The following is a 14695-nucleotide window of genomic DNA, read 5'->3' on the forward strand; positions in this document are numbered from 1 at the left end:
TCCTGGCTCATATGGGTGCATGGGTAAAAGTATATAATTGAATTTGGCTGGGTTGTAGAGCAACAAATAATGATGATGATGATGATGTGACCGTGGCTACCTGTTTGAGTAAAAAATCCTCAACCAAGATTGAACTGTTCTTCTGTAATGTGTGCACAGAAATTCCCAGTGTATGAAAATATTGTTACCAGCAGCACAAAACACATGAGGGAATACATTCCATGAAATTACTGAAGGCTTTTCTGATTTAGACATACATCTGAAGAGAAATGCGGCCCACACCTGACATTAGAAATTAAGAATTCAGTCATAAGTTAAGGAACATTCTTACTAGCCATTATATCATGGATAGGAGTTATTGAGCAATAACATTCATCCATTGTTTGTTGCCTGAGAAAAAATTTTAATTGGCCATATGATTCAATGTCTTGGGCATACTTAGATCTGTTTCTCATGTTACCCTTTTGGATTCATAAGTACCAATGGGACCTTTCTGGTCTGTGTCTGTGACATGAGTCCACTGATGTGTCAGTTGATCTTTTCGATGAACACTGTAATCTTTCAGATAATGGTATCATGTACAGAGCAACTGAATTAAATCTAAACTTACCCCTTTCACTAGTGCTAATTTTGATCGTCCTAATAATAGACTATGATACATGTCTGACATTTGGCATTGCATGCATGCACACACACACATATGCCTTCCATATCATCATTTGCACTGTGATGTGTTCTGTTCTAAGTAATCACTTGCATATTTTTAGGAAGTGTGTGTTGTGTGTTAAGAACATTGCAACTTGTGGTATATGCTACTGCTATCATACTTTTGGAAATATGATTTTAAGTTTTGCATTTCAGGTGATACTCGTTTGTATTTGAAAAAAGAATGCTTCTACTGGTCCAGTAACTTAATGCATTATTTTAATCGTGCAGAGGAGTTGATTTGCTTATTATTCTGCCAGTACTTGGTGTAAGGGATGCTGAGCACAGTGATTAAAGTAGAAACTCAAAACATGATATTCTCATATCATGTCAGGGACTTGAAGCACTTTTAGGAAGTTGCATTGTGGCACTTAGGACATAGGGTATGGAATTTAATGTGATAAATGTACATGGGGTGCACTGTGGGTATTGTAAAATGATCTATGAGTCAAATATCAACACTACCAAGAATTACAAAATTGATCAGACTAGCATTAATTAAATCGTGGGATCCTATAAATTGCAAATTTAGTCTTACTTATACGATAAAAAATGTGGTTGACACATAACAGCTGGATAATAAACACGTTGGCTAGACTACTGAGTCACATCTTTATGATGGTAATGCATGGGACCTTGTTAGCAGAACGTCTGAAATAGGATTAGGGCCAACAGTCGCGACATCTATTCACAACGAAGTAGAGTAACTTGAATGAAGTACATGCTAATCACGAAAGATGCCAGCAGTGCGTTGGAACCGCTGTGTTTTGTTTTCATACAGCCGTTTATACATGGATCCTATGTTGCTAGTATGTATGATTCTTGTTGACATAATGCCACCGATTTCCTGCATGGGAAGATTGTAGCGTCGTGTTGACTTATAGCTATAACAGTAATGTTTTGGAGGCACATAGGTTATCTTTGGCATTTACTCTTTCGTTAATACCATAGATTAATGCATAACTTGGGCTTTCGGTTGAGAGCAGAGTCGGATATTTGGTGTTATCGTTTCGGTAAACAATGAAGTTGTCATTTTCAAGGTGAATGAGGTGGAGTAATTTCAGAATGCCATTTGAAATGATGCGACTCTCCGAAAGCCGAACTCCAGTCGCGAAAACCTACTGACAAAACCACTGATTAAAGTCAACTTCATCACTCCCCACTTTGGCGAACAGGACGTATAACCAGGCAAGATAATTCACAGCTAACACATCGTCTGTATTTGTACTCTCTGATTTCCGCTTATTCCCTCCAAAATTTGACAGCCCTTAATCGTACGTTGTATGGTCAAAGCAGTATTATTATTGTCAATAGGAGTATTAGTTTCAATATGTTTGAGTGGGTTAATACGAAAGTAGCATTACGAGATCTTCAAGAGGTTTTGATGTGTAATATATGGTAAGTCCTTTATGGTGAAACAGCCTAAAGTGTTAATTACATGTTCATCACAGTAAGCAACAGAGACAGACAGCTTACAGCAAAAAGCTTCAACTGGAATCTAAATTCTTTCACAGAGAGGTTTTAACTACATATGGTAGATTTTAAAATAGACGTGGTGGGTACCTTCGTTTCAGAAGAACATTGTGCTTCCATCCTCCAAGTGGAACATATTGTTTTTTCCCCTTCGATATTCATGTATCCCACCTTTCATAAGTGTTGTACAGTTTTAGTTTCAATGTGTTTAGGATAAAGCTTAAAAGAGGTAACGTAAAAAACTTGTAATTATATCTGTTTCCAGGAATACAGTTGTGTACTGTTATAATGAAATATGACATTATTCATTATCATAGCAAGAAGATACCTAATGATCCTGTTAATTACAACATGTGTGGTCACTTCTTCTGCAAGGCCTGTGTAAGAAATGATAAAAATACTTGCCCTATGTGTGGGATTCCTTCTCTTGCCGTGGAGATCACATCTGATAGACTCATTGCAAATTTGATTATGGGCTGGAGAAAAATATGCAGTACTATAGGATTCAAAAGGTAAATACAAAATTTTGCTATGCCATAGGTTCAAAAGAAATTCAGTAATACAGAATTTAATGATCACTGAATTTCTTAGAAGAAAAGATACACGTACAATCCCTTTTAACAGTCTTAACTTTTTACGGTATGATATTTACACTCTATGGTTGCATTCTCTTTGCTATTTTGTAATGAAGGTAAGGTTGCCTTTTATGTTACTCTTATTGGCCTCATTTGTATCACACTGTCTTTGGGGTGGAAGTGAGTTAAGATGAGGATGTGGGTTGTTTTTATAAGGGATGGGTGGCCAGTAGAAATGGGGGAAGAGATACATGGATGAAGGGAGGGCCATTGGGAATGGTGATAAAAGGAAGAATGCTGATTCATAGGCCCGGAAAAGGGCTCCTTCCAGGATGGCACTATAAGAACCAATGGACGGAGTGAAGGTGAGTGAAAATAATTTATGAAACAGAAAGGAGGGTAAAGGGTAGTGGTCACTGTGGATAAAAGTAAAAGGTCTAAAGAAGGTGGTGGTCTGAGGAAATAGTTATAAAAGGTAGAAGGGTGACTAAAAGACCCTGAAAAGAGGAAATTTCAAAAAGTTCTTAAAGGGAGAACTTCGATAGGAGGCTTTTATGAAGATTATGGCCACGGGAAGGTCGAGTGGAAGTGCATGCTGTGTCCTTGATGTGTCTGCCTTTCTTCCCTTCAGAGTGGGAATTAAAGTTTTCTTATGACCTGCTCAGTGAGAAACCATCATCCATGTTAATATTTGAGGGATGTTATGTCCCTAATGGTGTAGTCCATGTGTATGCATTTTTTGTCAGCAGCTGGATGTGATGGTTCAGATTTATACTATGTTCTACCACATCTGACTCCTGCATATTATAAAGATGGATTTGCTACTTCTTCTTTGACCCTGGTCTGAATTTTGAATGTGTGGTTTGTCCTAGTTACACTGTCATGCACTTGCAAGGGGTGCTCCATCCTCTTTGGCCATCTGTTTCCATAACCCTTCTTTTTCTTTCGCCGTTCCCATTTGCCACTGTCCCAATATACAGGAAATCCATATTCACGTCTTGGCCCGCTTATACCTTGAAAGTCGAGGCAATCGGTATGTTTTTCCAAAATGTTGGTAATCACCTACAACATTGCATGGTACCACATCCCATAAAAACATAATCTACAAGCTTGCAGTTGTCATACAGACACATGTCTGTGATGAAATTTTAAATTGTTGCCCTTACTGTTGAAAGTGAAAGAAGGCCTCATCCTCCATTTCAAAACAGATGGCTTTGCCTTTGCACATTCTCAGATTTCTGCTTTACCTAATAACTGTCAACTTCCAGAGTATAGTTTGCACATTGTTCATGGTCAAAATTATTTTCTTTTAGTCCTTGTTATTTACCTGTCAGTGGTCTGACCATTTGACATGGTCATTTACAAAGTTTGTGGTGAAATCCGTGTATCATGAAATGAGTAGTCACATACACTTTTCTCTTTTCTGGGACCTATCACAGTCACTAATTTAACAGCAGTTAAAAAAAATTCATTTCAGTAGTGATGTGGCATGATCAGACAAGTCAAAATAGATGGAACAGTTACATGACCAGTTGGATCCAGGTCTCCATTTCAAAGCTTTGTCATTAATTTTTGTCAGTCACCTGTTGCAAATGCAGTGTTTGGTTTTACAGTGGGCCTCCTGGAAGGACAAAATTGAATTGTCCTTTGTGATAATTTTGTAAAGCTAAAGCTGTTCAGTAATCATGGCACATTCAAGAATGCAGTGAAGCATAGTATTAAGCAACTTTTAATAATAGTTAGTTGTTAGATCTTTAACAACATTGCATTTTCTTGTCTGCAGCAGTATTGATTGTTTGGATGATAAAAAGGCTGTATGTGGTGATAAAGTTCATGCCAAAGAATCAGAAGTTAAGAATGGCTCTGGAAAGTGTTCAGATAATAAAGAGGATATTAAGGTTTCTTATAGAACTGCAGATATATTTCCTGATAGAAGCAGTTTAACAGGAGAAGAACCAATGAGAAAGAAAGGAAGGCGCAACAAAGGTCAAGAGCCTTGCATATCTGATACTCAGAAATCTTCAACCATCACAGTTGTGAGGAAATCTCGAGTGTTTAGAAATTCTGCTGCAAAAGGCATATATAAACGGAATGTAAAAGGAGAAACACAACTGCATGTTGCTTGCCTAAAGGTTGGTTTTATTGTGGTGTAATTATTAGTCATAGCATAAAATTTATATTTGATCATATAGTGTGGTATTATGTCATTCTGAATAATAAGTTTTCTTAAAGGCAATGAAAATTGGTTACTGTTTTTACAAAATAGTACCAGGAAGGGTTTCTTGGCAATTGGTTCCAACAGGATAACATCTTGGCCTTAGGGAAGAGAAATTTGAATCATTCTGTGCTACATGAAATGTTAAGGAATGTGCTGTAAGGTGTCAACTGAATTCAGCTGGCAGAGGTGGGTTTGTGTACTATTCCTTTATGGTACCAAATGGTTTGTCACCATTATCATAAAACCCCACTACTGAACCCTGTCCAGAGCCACCTGAACCCAGTCCACACCTTCACACCTGTTTCTGTAAGTTCCAATTTAGTATTCTACTACCACCAATGGTTTTTGGCTATTATGGGTTTGACTCCTGGCATTTAAGTATAATTTTTCTTTACCATTGCTTCTTATTTGTAGGGTAAAGTTGAGGAAGTGAAAGCTCTTCTTTTAGATGGAGCAAATCCTAACACCAAGGACTATGCTGGTTGGACACCTCTAGTAAGGTTCTTTTTACATTCTTCCATACTCTAATATATATGAGTGTATACACCTTTCTTACTGTATTTATCAATACAGTGATGTCCAGTTTTATGTGATTATCTTTGTTTAATGCTTATGGGCTGTCTGGCATCCTTAAAAAGAGGAGACAAATGTGACTTTTATTTTACATTCCTCATTTATAATTCAGGATGGGCTTATGATATGTCCATGTGTATTTCTGTCTGTTCCATGAATAATTTTGAATAATATGGATTTTCATAAGACTTTCGACATCATGCTATTAGAGACCACCCCATATTAATTCCCTGGCGTTAATAATATCAATATGGCATCAGTGCAGTCTTCTCAGATGGAAGTAACAGCATCATTCAATGTAGGATATTAAAATATGTAATAATAGCTGTTTCAGTAATATGCAACTATTAATGATTTGTTATACAGTATAAAATTACAAAATAGTGACCACAGAAATTTTTTATTAGCTTTCTCTTTCTGTAGCAATGTCTAATAAACCATTGAAAGTAGGGTTGTGAAATACTTTTTGGAGAGAGATCATACAAAATTTGTATGTACAAGGTATCTAAACTAAATCCATGTGTCAGATTAATTGCACTGGATGGGGGAACAGCTGTCAGAAACTGTTCTGGCATGTTAATTGCATGTCCAGGAATGTTTACTGCTCATTCCACTGTAAGTTAATTCTGCTTACCATTTAATGTCTGAGTGTTTTTGTCATGTCAGTTTAATGAAAATGAGGTTACAGAAAATATGTGTGCATTACATTTTGTGAGAAGATGAGAAATATTACGACCAAGACTTATCAACTGTTGAAAAAAGCATTTGGTGTTTCCATGTGTCATAGCTTACATGTGTTCCTGTGGACTGTACATCACACTAGTATACCACTAAATCATTAAAGTACAGCTGGCAACCCATGTAACTCCAAACTAAGCAGTAAGATCCTAAATTAATTTCTATATGGTTCTAGACTTAACCAAATTAAGAAGCTAAGTATGGTACTAATTTTATGATTTACATTTAGATGGCACAGTAAAAAAGTGATGTAAGTAACAAATCAGATAACCATTACAAATACAATGTTGTTGTTATTTTAGCTGGATGCTGTGCATTATGGTTTTATTGGTATCACAGAGCTTCTGCTGAAATATGGTGCAATGGTGAATGTGCCTGGCTGTGACAATATTACACCTCTTCATGAAGCGGTACTGAACAACAAATTGGAAGCAGTAAAACTGTTACTAATGTATGGTGCTGATCCTGATGCCTGTGATGTCAAAGGGAGGACACCAAAGTACGTGATTATTACATTTGTATATCTGTCCAGCATATGAGCGTATGCACAGATGTATTGTACCTGTATTTATATTAAGTGTAGCCAACTGTCATGCATACAAATTTGCATCAAAAAGTTATTTTAATCTCCAAATACAGTACTTCCACTGATGAAATTGAATGTAATTCTCACTTCCTGCTTTCCAGTAGTGGCAACATGATTTATCATAAAGGTCACTTACTGCCAGTGCAGCTGTGTCTGACATTGTTTTAAGTACTGGTTATTCTTACATGTTTGGATGTTGTTTGATATACTGTTGAAAAGCAAGTTTTTCTATGTGAATTGTATGTGAAATGTGGTCTGCTAGAAAGTGTCCACAAACCAGGTCTACTGGGTCATTTCTGGACAAGATGCCTACATAATGCTAAAGCCAAAATCACTGACATCTTGCAGAGTAGACCAGTATCTCAAAATCGTCAGCAGCCAAGGTAACAAAGCTGCTTAAACTTTGGTGATACAAGGTAACTGTAGTTCGTGCTTTGCAGTCAGATGATTGTTAGCAGGATTCATTTATGCTACTAGTTTTTATAATCAGTACATGCTGATGAAGTTGACTCTCATTTGACTTTTTTCTGATAAAAATTTGGAAGTTCCTCAGGAAGAAATTTTTGGATGAATTTCAGTCTGTTTAAATGGTATAGAGCAGTGGTATTCAACCTGGGGTACGCAAAGACATCTTAGGGGGTACGTGAAATTTAAAATATATATATTATTTTGTGATAAACACCGAATAATCAGTAATGTAATTTATTTTAGATGTAGATTATATACTATGTATAACTTGAATTATACACCAACAGCTTTGGGGGTACAAAGTTGAAGAGAAATTATATTTGGGGGTACGCAAACAAAAAAGGTTGAATACCACTGGTATAGAGTGTGTGCATGTACGGGGATATCATTTGAAGCACCTCGTATGGAACATTGATTTTATTGTTTTTATGGAGCAGTTTGTATCTGAAAAATCTTGTATTTGATGGTGAGTCATGAGGTTCTTGCTAGGAGATGGGAAGTGACAGTTGCATTCAACTCTTCTTCAACAGAAATTTGTTAAGACTCACAGAATTCAACTTAATGTCACAATTTCTGACAGTGTAATTTCTTTAATATGTTGCACTGTTTTTGTGCACATATTCTTTGGTGTACAAATGTTCATCCATATGGACATTTTTATTTTCAGTTTCATGTAATACTCTTATTTTTATATGAAATCTGGTGACAGGGATATTTCCAAGACTGAGGATATGGAGACAGCTTTGAATTCAGGAGCAAGTATTTCAATTATGAAACCATTGATTGAAATGAAAATTCCAAGTCTAGATCCTTGTCAGATAATTGTTTTTGGTTGTGGCCTCAATAAGCAACAGCATAAACAGCTCATGACTTTGATACAGCAGTTGAAACTCAAGATGGTGCAGACTTATTCGTAAGTAGTGTTTGTATTTTGTTGTAATCATATTAATCATATCTTAGATATAATATGGTAGATGTTTTCAGACTCTTCATGTTTAATCTCCAGTTAAACATGTTATGAAGTAATGATCCACATCACATATGACAAAATAATAATAATACTTTATTTCCTGTAGATCAAAAATACATTGATATAGGATATGTCAATCTATATTATACATTATCAAAATACAATAATGATTATGATATAATCCCATTGGAGATGTAGCATTATACACATTAGATTATCAGTAGCCAATATTCGAAAATTATTCATTAAGATAGTCTTCTAGTGAATAGTAACAACCCTTAATAAGAAAGTCCTTCAATTCCTTCTTAAACTGATTGTTATTTCTTATTTGTTTTATTATGGAAGGCAGTTTGTTAGTAGAAGAAACAACCTGCTACTGACGGTTTACTATTATAAAGTTCTAACTTATGTACATATTTATGATAGTCATTATTATTTCTTGTTATATGTATGTACTTGTTTCTTTACAGTGCAGACACTTTTCTTATGCATATAAAATGGTTTCTTGAATGTATAACTAGTATACTGTTAATATCTTTAAATGCCTAAAACTATTTCTACACGATTCAATTGGTTTTAAACCTGCTGTGTACCTTACTGCCCTTTTTTGAAGAGTAAAAATTCGTCGAGTGAGTACTTTAGCACTCTGTCCCCATACGATGATTCCATAAGACAAAAAGAGATAAATTAAACCATAATACAACATTCTTCTTTCATTTAGATTAAGTATTTTAGAGAGTCTATTAATTATAAATAGGTTACGGCTAATTCTACTACACATTCTTTCAATATGTATTTCCAACTCAGGGAGCAATCAATCACAACTCCCAAGAAGTTAGTACTGTTAACTTTAACTATTTCTCTGTTCTTTATTAAAAAAAATTGATTACTTTCCTCCCTACATTGATGTGTGTTAATAATTAATATTAAAGTGTGACAACAGTATTTTAAGAAAATATTGATTTAAATTTATTGATAAATGTTTCAAAATTTGCATATGCTGTTTAGCAGTAAAACTCTCCCTGGTATGAACATAGCCAGAAAATATGAAGTTCAAATCACAGCATTTTCAAATGATTTTTCTGTCAGTACATCTTTCACAATCATTCATGGTCTTGTAAACTCTGTGATAGCTGTGTGGAAATGAGCCAGAGGAAAAAAAAACTAAAGACAATAAAAATAATAAAGACATAGCCTATTTGTGTTTGTAGTTGCAGTGGGGAGGGGGGGGGGAGAGTGAAGGCAGGAATAGATCATCAGTGAAAAACTTTGAAAGTATATGTGATAACTTTCATGCAGCAGAAGTCTAAACTAGTGGCCCATAGATGCAGCGTGTTTCATTTTAAACACAATCCAAACTACTATACATGAATTCCATCACATACAAAGAACAAAACCAATGGCAGAATTTAATTCTTGCAGCCATATTCCATTGTTGCAGCGGAAGCATTGATTGAAATCGGTATGGCTGTAATTTCACCTGAACACTTGCAACAGAACACACTTCTTCTGAGTCCCAGAATTTTGTTACCAGTCAGTGCTTCATTGTATTTGGTACTTGTCAGAATACACATTGCTAAATGTTTCACAAACAGCAGGAAATTATTTTGATGCAAAGTAATGTTTGAGAATAAACACATTCTGGTTGTGAATATACAGTGAAACCTCGATGCATCGTTTTCGGCGGGGGTGGGAAAATAAAACGATGGATACGGGAAAACGATAGATGCGGGAAAGCATTAAAAATTTTAAAAAAAACAATGTTTCTCTTTCAAAGTTACTTCTTTTTACCAAAAAAGTCTTTTATGGACAACTGGTTTGTCGAAACTTTACGTTTTGGGCCAAACAGAGCCCTTTCCACGTTCAGAATGTTTTCCTCGTCACGTTCACTAATATTACGCGCATAAAAGAACGACTTCACGTTTGCCAATGCTTCGGCAAAACTCGGCACAGCTTCGGGCTCGCATTCGCCGTCTTCCTCACCACTCCCGCCGGCCTTCGCGGACCATAACAGGAAGAATGGAAATACTATTACTGCCGAACTCAACGAAACGTAGCTGTAGAAGACCCTGAACCATTGGAAACGAGATGAACCAGAAGAATGAAAAGTGTCGCCAGCCTTTCCTTTGTACTTGTAATAAAAGCATTTGTGAAGAAATTCACACTGCACATGCCATCTGGCATCGCTGGAACGAAATATGAGTGCACCCTAAATAAACTCGTAAAATTTCTGACAATGAGCACCGCCATTCGATCCAACTATCACCTCTGCACCTCTGTGCTGGTTGGGCGACATAACAGGTTACCACTACTGTATATTCCAAAAACATTGTGCGTCTTTCGGTATTAATTTATCTCAAAACCCAGCATTTTAAATTCTCAGAAACGATCATTGCGGGAAAATTGTGGGCCGGGACTGAGATTTTTGAACGATCGATGCGATAAAACGATAGTTCGAGGAACGATAGAAGCGGGAAAATGTAACATTATTTTATATGGGATGTATTCGGGACCGAACAAAACGGACGATGCATCCGGGAAAACGATAGTTCCGGGACCGATGGATAGAGGTTTCACTGTACTTTCTTCACACCTGCAGAGCTTTTGTGCAAGTGGTATGAGCAGCGATGTAGACCTAGAAACCAGGGTGATGTTGGTTGAAGTGTGGTGGTGGGGGTGGGAGAGAGTATTATATAGGGGTGAACCTGCTTATGATTTTATTTTTGTACAATAGTGTACTATTATTTTTGGTTTGTGTTTTAAATGGTACATTCTGTACATGAATGAAATCATTTGAAGAAAAATAGGCATTGAAGTTCTTCCTAGATCTTGCTGTTACTTGTCTTGCCCTTATAATTGCTATGAGCTGAAGAGATTATGTCAAAATGTACTTTTACATTCAGAATTTTGGTGTTTATTCAGGTCTGAAGTAACTCACATTATAGTGCCAACAGATCCAAACAATGTGTGTTCTGCAGACACTGACATTATTCAGGGAATTCTTCAGGGTAAATGGATTGTGAATTGCAAATGTGAGTGATTTTCCTGTTTATAAAATGTCTGTAAAATTTATAAAGCATGTTAAAGTTGTGAGGAATTGTACTTTCTTGTCATTAACTTTGAAGGATGAGATAGCTTTCTGTTCAAAGGGTAAAGTTGTGAGTGCATGAATCTGATGACTCATCTTTCACCTAAGCATTGCCTGAATGCTTCCTGTATGTTATAATGAAGTGACACTGAGATGCAGGTGTAAAATTTCTTTGGGTAAGGGTCAACCTTTTAAGGACCAATGGTCAGTATATTGACACAGAAATGTTCATCTTTGGTTAATTACATTCATTTTGAGAGGTAATTTCTGAAAGAAAAATTGGTTTGTCCCCACAGAGGAGCAGGCTTCACTGACGTATATTGCAAGGAATATGGGGCCATGTGGGAAGTATCAGTGAAATAAAGTTTCACACAAAAAGGGCATAAGGAATTGCAATCTTAGTGGGTTATAAATGTAATCTTTTGGAGAGCCATAGGTCACATTTTTATACAAGTATTTCTTGGGTTTAGTATGAAAGTTATGTAATCTGCTCATAATGCTCACAAGTCTATTGTGATTTTATGTGACATTTAGAGGATTTAATTGAAATTGATTTAAATGAAGACAAATCAGGAAAATAAGAAAAAACCAGGTTATTTTGCTTGTTCAGGTCTCCCCTAGAGATGCATATTATTATAATCCATAAATAACTAAGCTTCCATTATACAATGAATTGCATGCCTGTGACTAACTCACCTCACAGTGTTGCATTATAAGACATTTTCTTCCATGAGACACTTGAAGTGTCGGCTTTTGTAACTCTTTTCATAAATTTAATGGTTCTAGTCGAAGTTCTTGCTTTTAATTGATTTGTTTCTGCCAGTACTTTCGTTCTATTGTCTTAAATAGCAGAACTGCTTGTTTACAGGGTTGGATGTATGTTTGAAAATGAATGAGTTGATACACCCACAAGAGTTTGAAGTGAAAGGAACAAGTCATTTTCCTAATAGTGAAGCTCCAAAGAGGGGAAGGATGAATGCAGATAAGCAGGTTATTATTTCATAATTAAACCTTAAGTGTGTTTAATATAAAATGTTCCTGTCTCCCCCATTTCCCTTCCTCTAATCCTGTCTGTTCTTGTTGCTAGGGTACCTTATTAAGATATATGCATAAAGCCATTTATGTCCACAACTGCTTTATTGAGGTTTCATGTCCAAATAAATCTCTTTGATGGGGCCTAAAGGTATCGATGATAGTGTATTATAATTGGTAAAATTGTTTTCTTGTATTTTGTCCATCATCTAAATTATAGATTATAAAATTGCAACATTTCAGGAGCTGGATTCTACTTCTGTCTTCAGATAAAATGGTTGGAAAGAGGTCAGAAAGCCTATCTGTAAGGCCCCTGGTTGTACTAGCCTCAGTTACTATATGTTGCTAGTTCCTATATTTTCATAACCAAAGGGATTTTTTAAAAAGTGTTTAATTGATATAGCTTGCAAAAGCATGTTTGTTCAAAAAGTTTATTTTTATTGCAGGCAAAGCTATCAGTATATAACTGTAGCCTTCATTAATATCAATATCATTGGAGGCTTGCTACATTGGATGTCTTTGTTGTTAATGGCAGCCTTGGAATTTACATTTTTTAGTCCTCTATCCCAGACGGGGGCAGAGGAATTATCCTTGTGAAACTGAATAAATAGTTTATTATCTTGGTGAAGAAGCATACGTATTTTACAACATTTATTATTTACAATACTTTTTTGATGACAACAGAGAAACTGTTTCAGCTTCCAGGTATCTTCAATGGATGTCATATTTACTTGGCTGGTGTTGGAGCTACATATATGTTTGACAGTATCAAGCTAAGCAAAACAGATGTTGTGAAATTAATCCAAAGTGGAAATGGAGTGGTGTTAACAAGGGAACCAGACCCAGAAAGTATTCCACCCAAGGAATGTACTGTTCCATACCATGCTTCACGGAGCAGTTCATTAGCAAAATGTTCACATTATGTTATTTACAGGACAGGCAAAGATGAACCCAAACTGAAATATAATATGACCCATATCAAATCTTTATCAGTCCAGTGGTTATTTGATTGTATGGAAAGTTTCCATTTAATGGAACCCATGTAATACTTTGGGGTACAGTCAACATTTTTGGGGGCATTGTAAACTTAAGAAGGAAAATAATTTCTTAATTTACACAGTAGATATGTTCCAGATAAACATGTAAATGAAGAGATAATTTTCCATAAGAGGGTTTAACTCCCAGGTGATAAGAATTGTGAACATTTATTCATGTTAGATGTTTATATAATTGTGTATAGTATTATGTTAATGTTTGTCTTCAAAACTATCCATCAATAATACATTGCCTGTTAGAGACAGTGTAACTGCTTTTCAGATAAAACCAAAATGATTCAGGCATAAATGAAGAAGTACAGTTCTTTAACTGTTCCAAACTGAAGTTTATAAAAGGAGAAGTGATTGTAATAAGGTGAATGGATGTAAGATTTAAAAACATTTAATTCACCTTGTTTTTCATGGCATTTGAAGGTTAATAGAAATGTTTGGTATATCATGTTAGAAAAAATGTATTGCAATATTTAAGATTTGATTTAAGCAGTTACGAGTCTTTTACTTTAATTCTGTATTTTCTATCCTGATACAGCATTTAATGGTGTTTATTTCCTGAATTGATATGACATACAATCACATAGGATTGAGTTGGTGACATGTTATGCTGTGGCATATAGTTTCCAAGATTGTGTCATTTACCTTTGAACTTGTTAGCCCATATGCCTTGTCCTTTATTGAATATTATTACTGCTACTTCCCATCAATATATATATATATATGTTTAAATTTACTTGTGCTCAGCTATGTGTTATATGAATAAATGTAGAAGCATTGCTACATTGTTTTTGTTTTTTGGTGACTTCAAATTAGTGATGTAAGTTATATTGTTATGTAATTATTATGCTGCACTTTTTCCCACCACTCTCCTAAAATAATGGAATTTGAAGATGAAAATTGGTGTTTCAGTGGTACTGCCTCCCTAATCAGGGCATTACCCCAATGGAGGCAGTAAGCACCTCTTTAATATTGGTCAGTCATACTACACAGCATAATATCCTAGAAGACGACCAGATTTTTAAAATTAACCATTTGTGTGTGGGTAATTACCATTTTACTAACTGCTATCTGTACACAAGGTTATTCCGCTCGGATAGATAGCGCAATATTTACATACGTTGCCAACTTATACAATTGAGTTGGCACGAGTGACGCGTTAAAGAAGGCTTAAGCAATATGATAAATTAACCGTTCAGAAGCTGTAAACGTAGTTAAATCAT

At 35.6% G+C, this 14695-nt stretch overlaps 1 protein-coding gene across 4 annotated transcripts; it reads left to right on the forward strand.

Annotated features, from left to right (window-relative positions):
• Positions 1-1543: 1543 nt before the first annotated feature.
• On the forward strand, positions 1544-14255 carry LOC110838645 (BRCA1-associated RING domain protein 1). Of its 4 annotated transcripts, none has more exons than XM_022082038.2 (9): positions 1544-1893; positions 2496-2690; positions 4537-4885; positions 5386-5466; positions 6585-6781; positions 8046-8249; positions 11229-11338; positions 12263-12384; positions 13125-14255. In XM_022082038.2, the coding sequence occupies exons 2-9, from the start codon at positions 2530-2532 to the stop codon at positions 13470-13472; spliced, it is 1572 nt and encodes a 523-aa protein (XP_021937730.1). In that variant the 5' UTR covers positions 1544-1893; positions 2496-2529; the 3' UTR covers positions 13473-14255. The 4 variants fall into 4 exon arrangements, with proteins under 4 accessions (XP_021937730.1, XP_021937721.1, XP_021937711.1 ...); XM_022082029.2 differs by lacking the exon at positions 1544-1893 and adding an exon at positions 1907-2103 and having other exon boundaries at positions 4540-4885; XM_022082019.2 differs by lacking the exon at positions 1544-1893 and adding an exon at positions 1908-2103.
• The last annotated feature ends 440 nt before the right edge of the window (positions 14256-14695 follow it).

The sequence above is a fragment of the Zootermopsis nevadensis genome, unplaced genomic scaffold (genome assembly GCF_977971745.1).
Source record: "Zootermopsis nevadensis isolate Lab colony 2312 unplaced genomic scaffold, Znev_1.0 Znev_ptg000061l, whole genome shotgun sequence".
Taxonomy (NCBI): Eukaryota; Metazoa; Arthropoda; class Insecta; order Blattodea; family Termopsidae; genus Zootermopsis; species Zootermopsis nevadensis.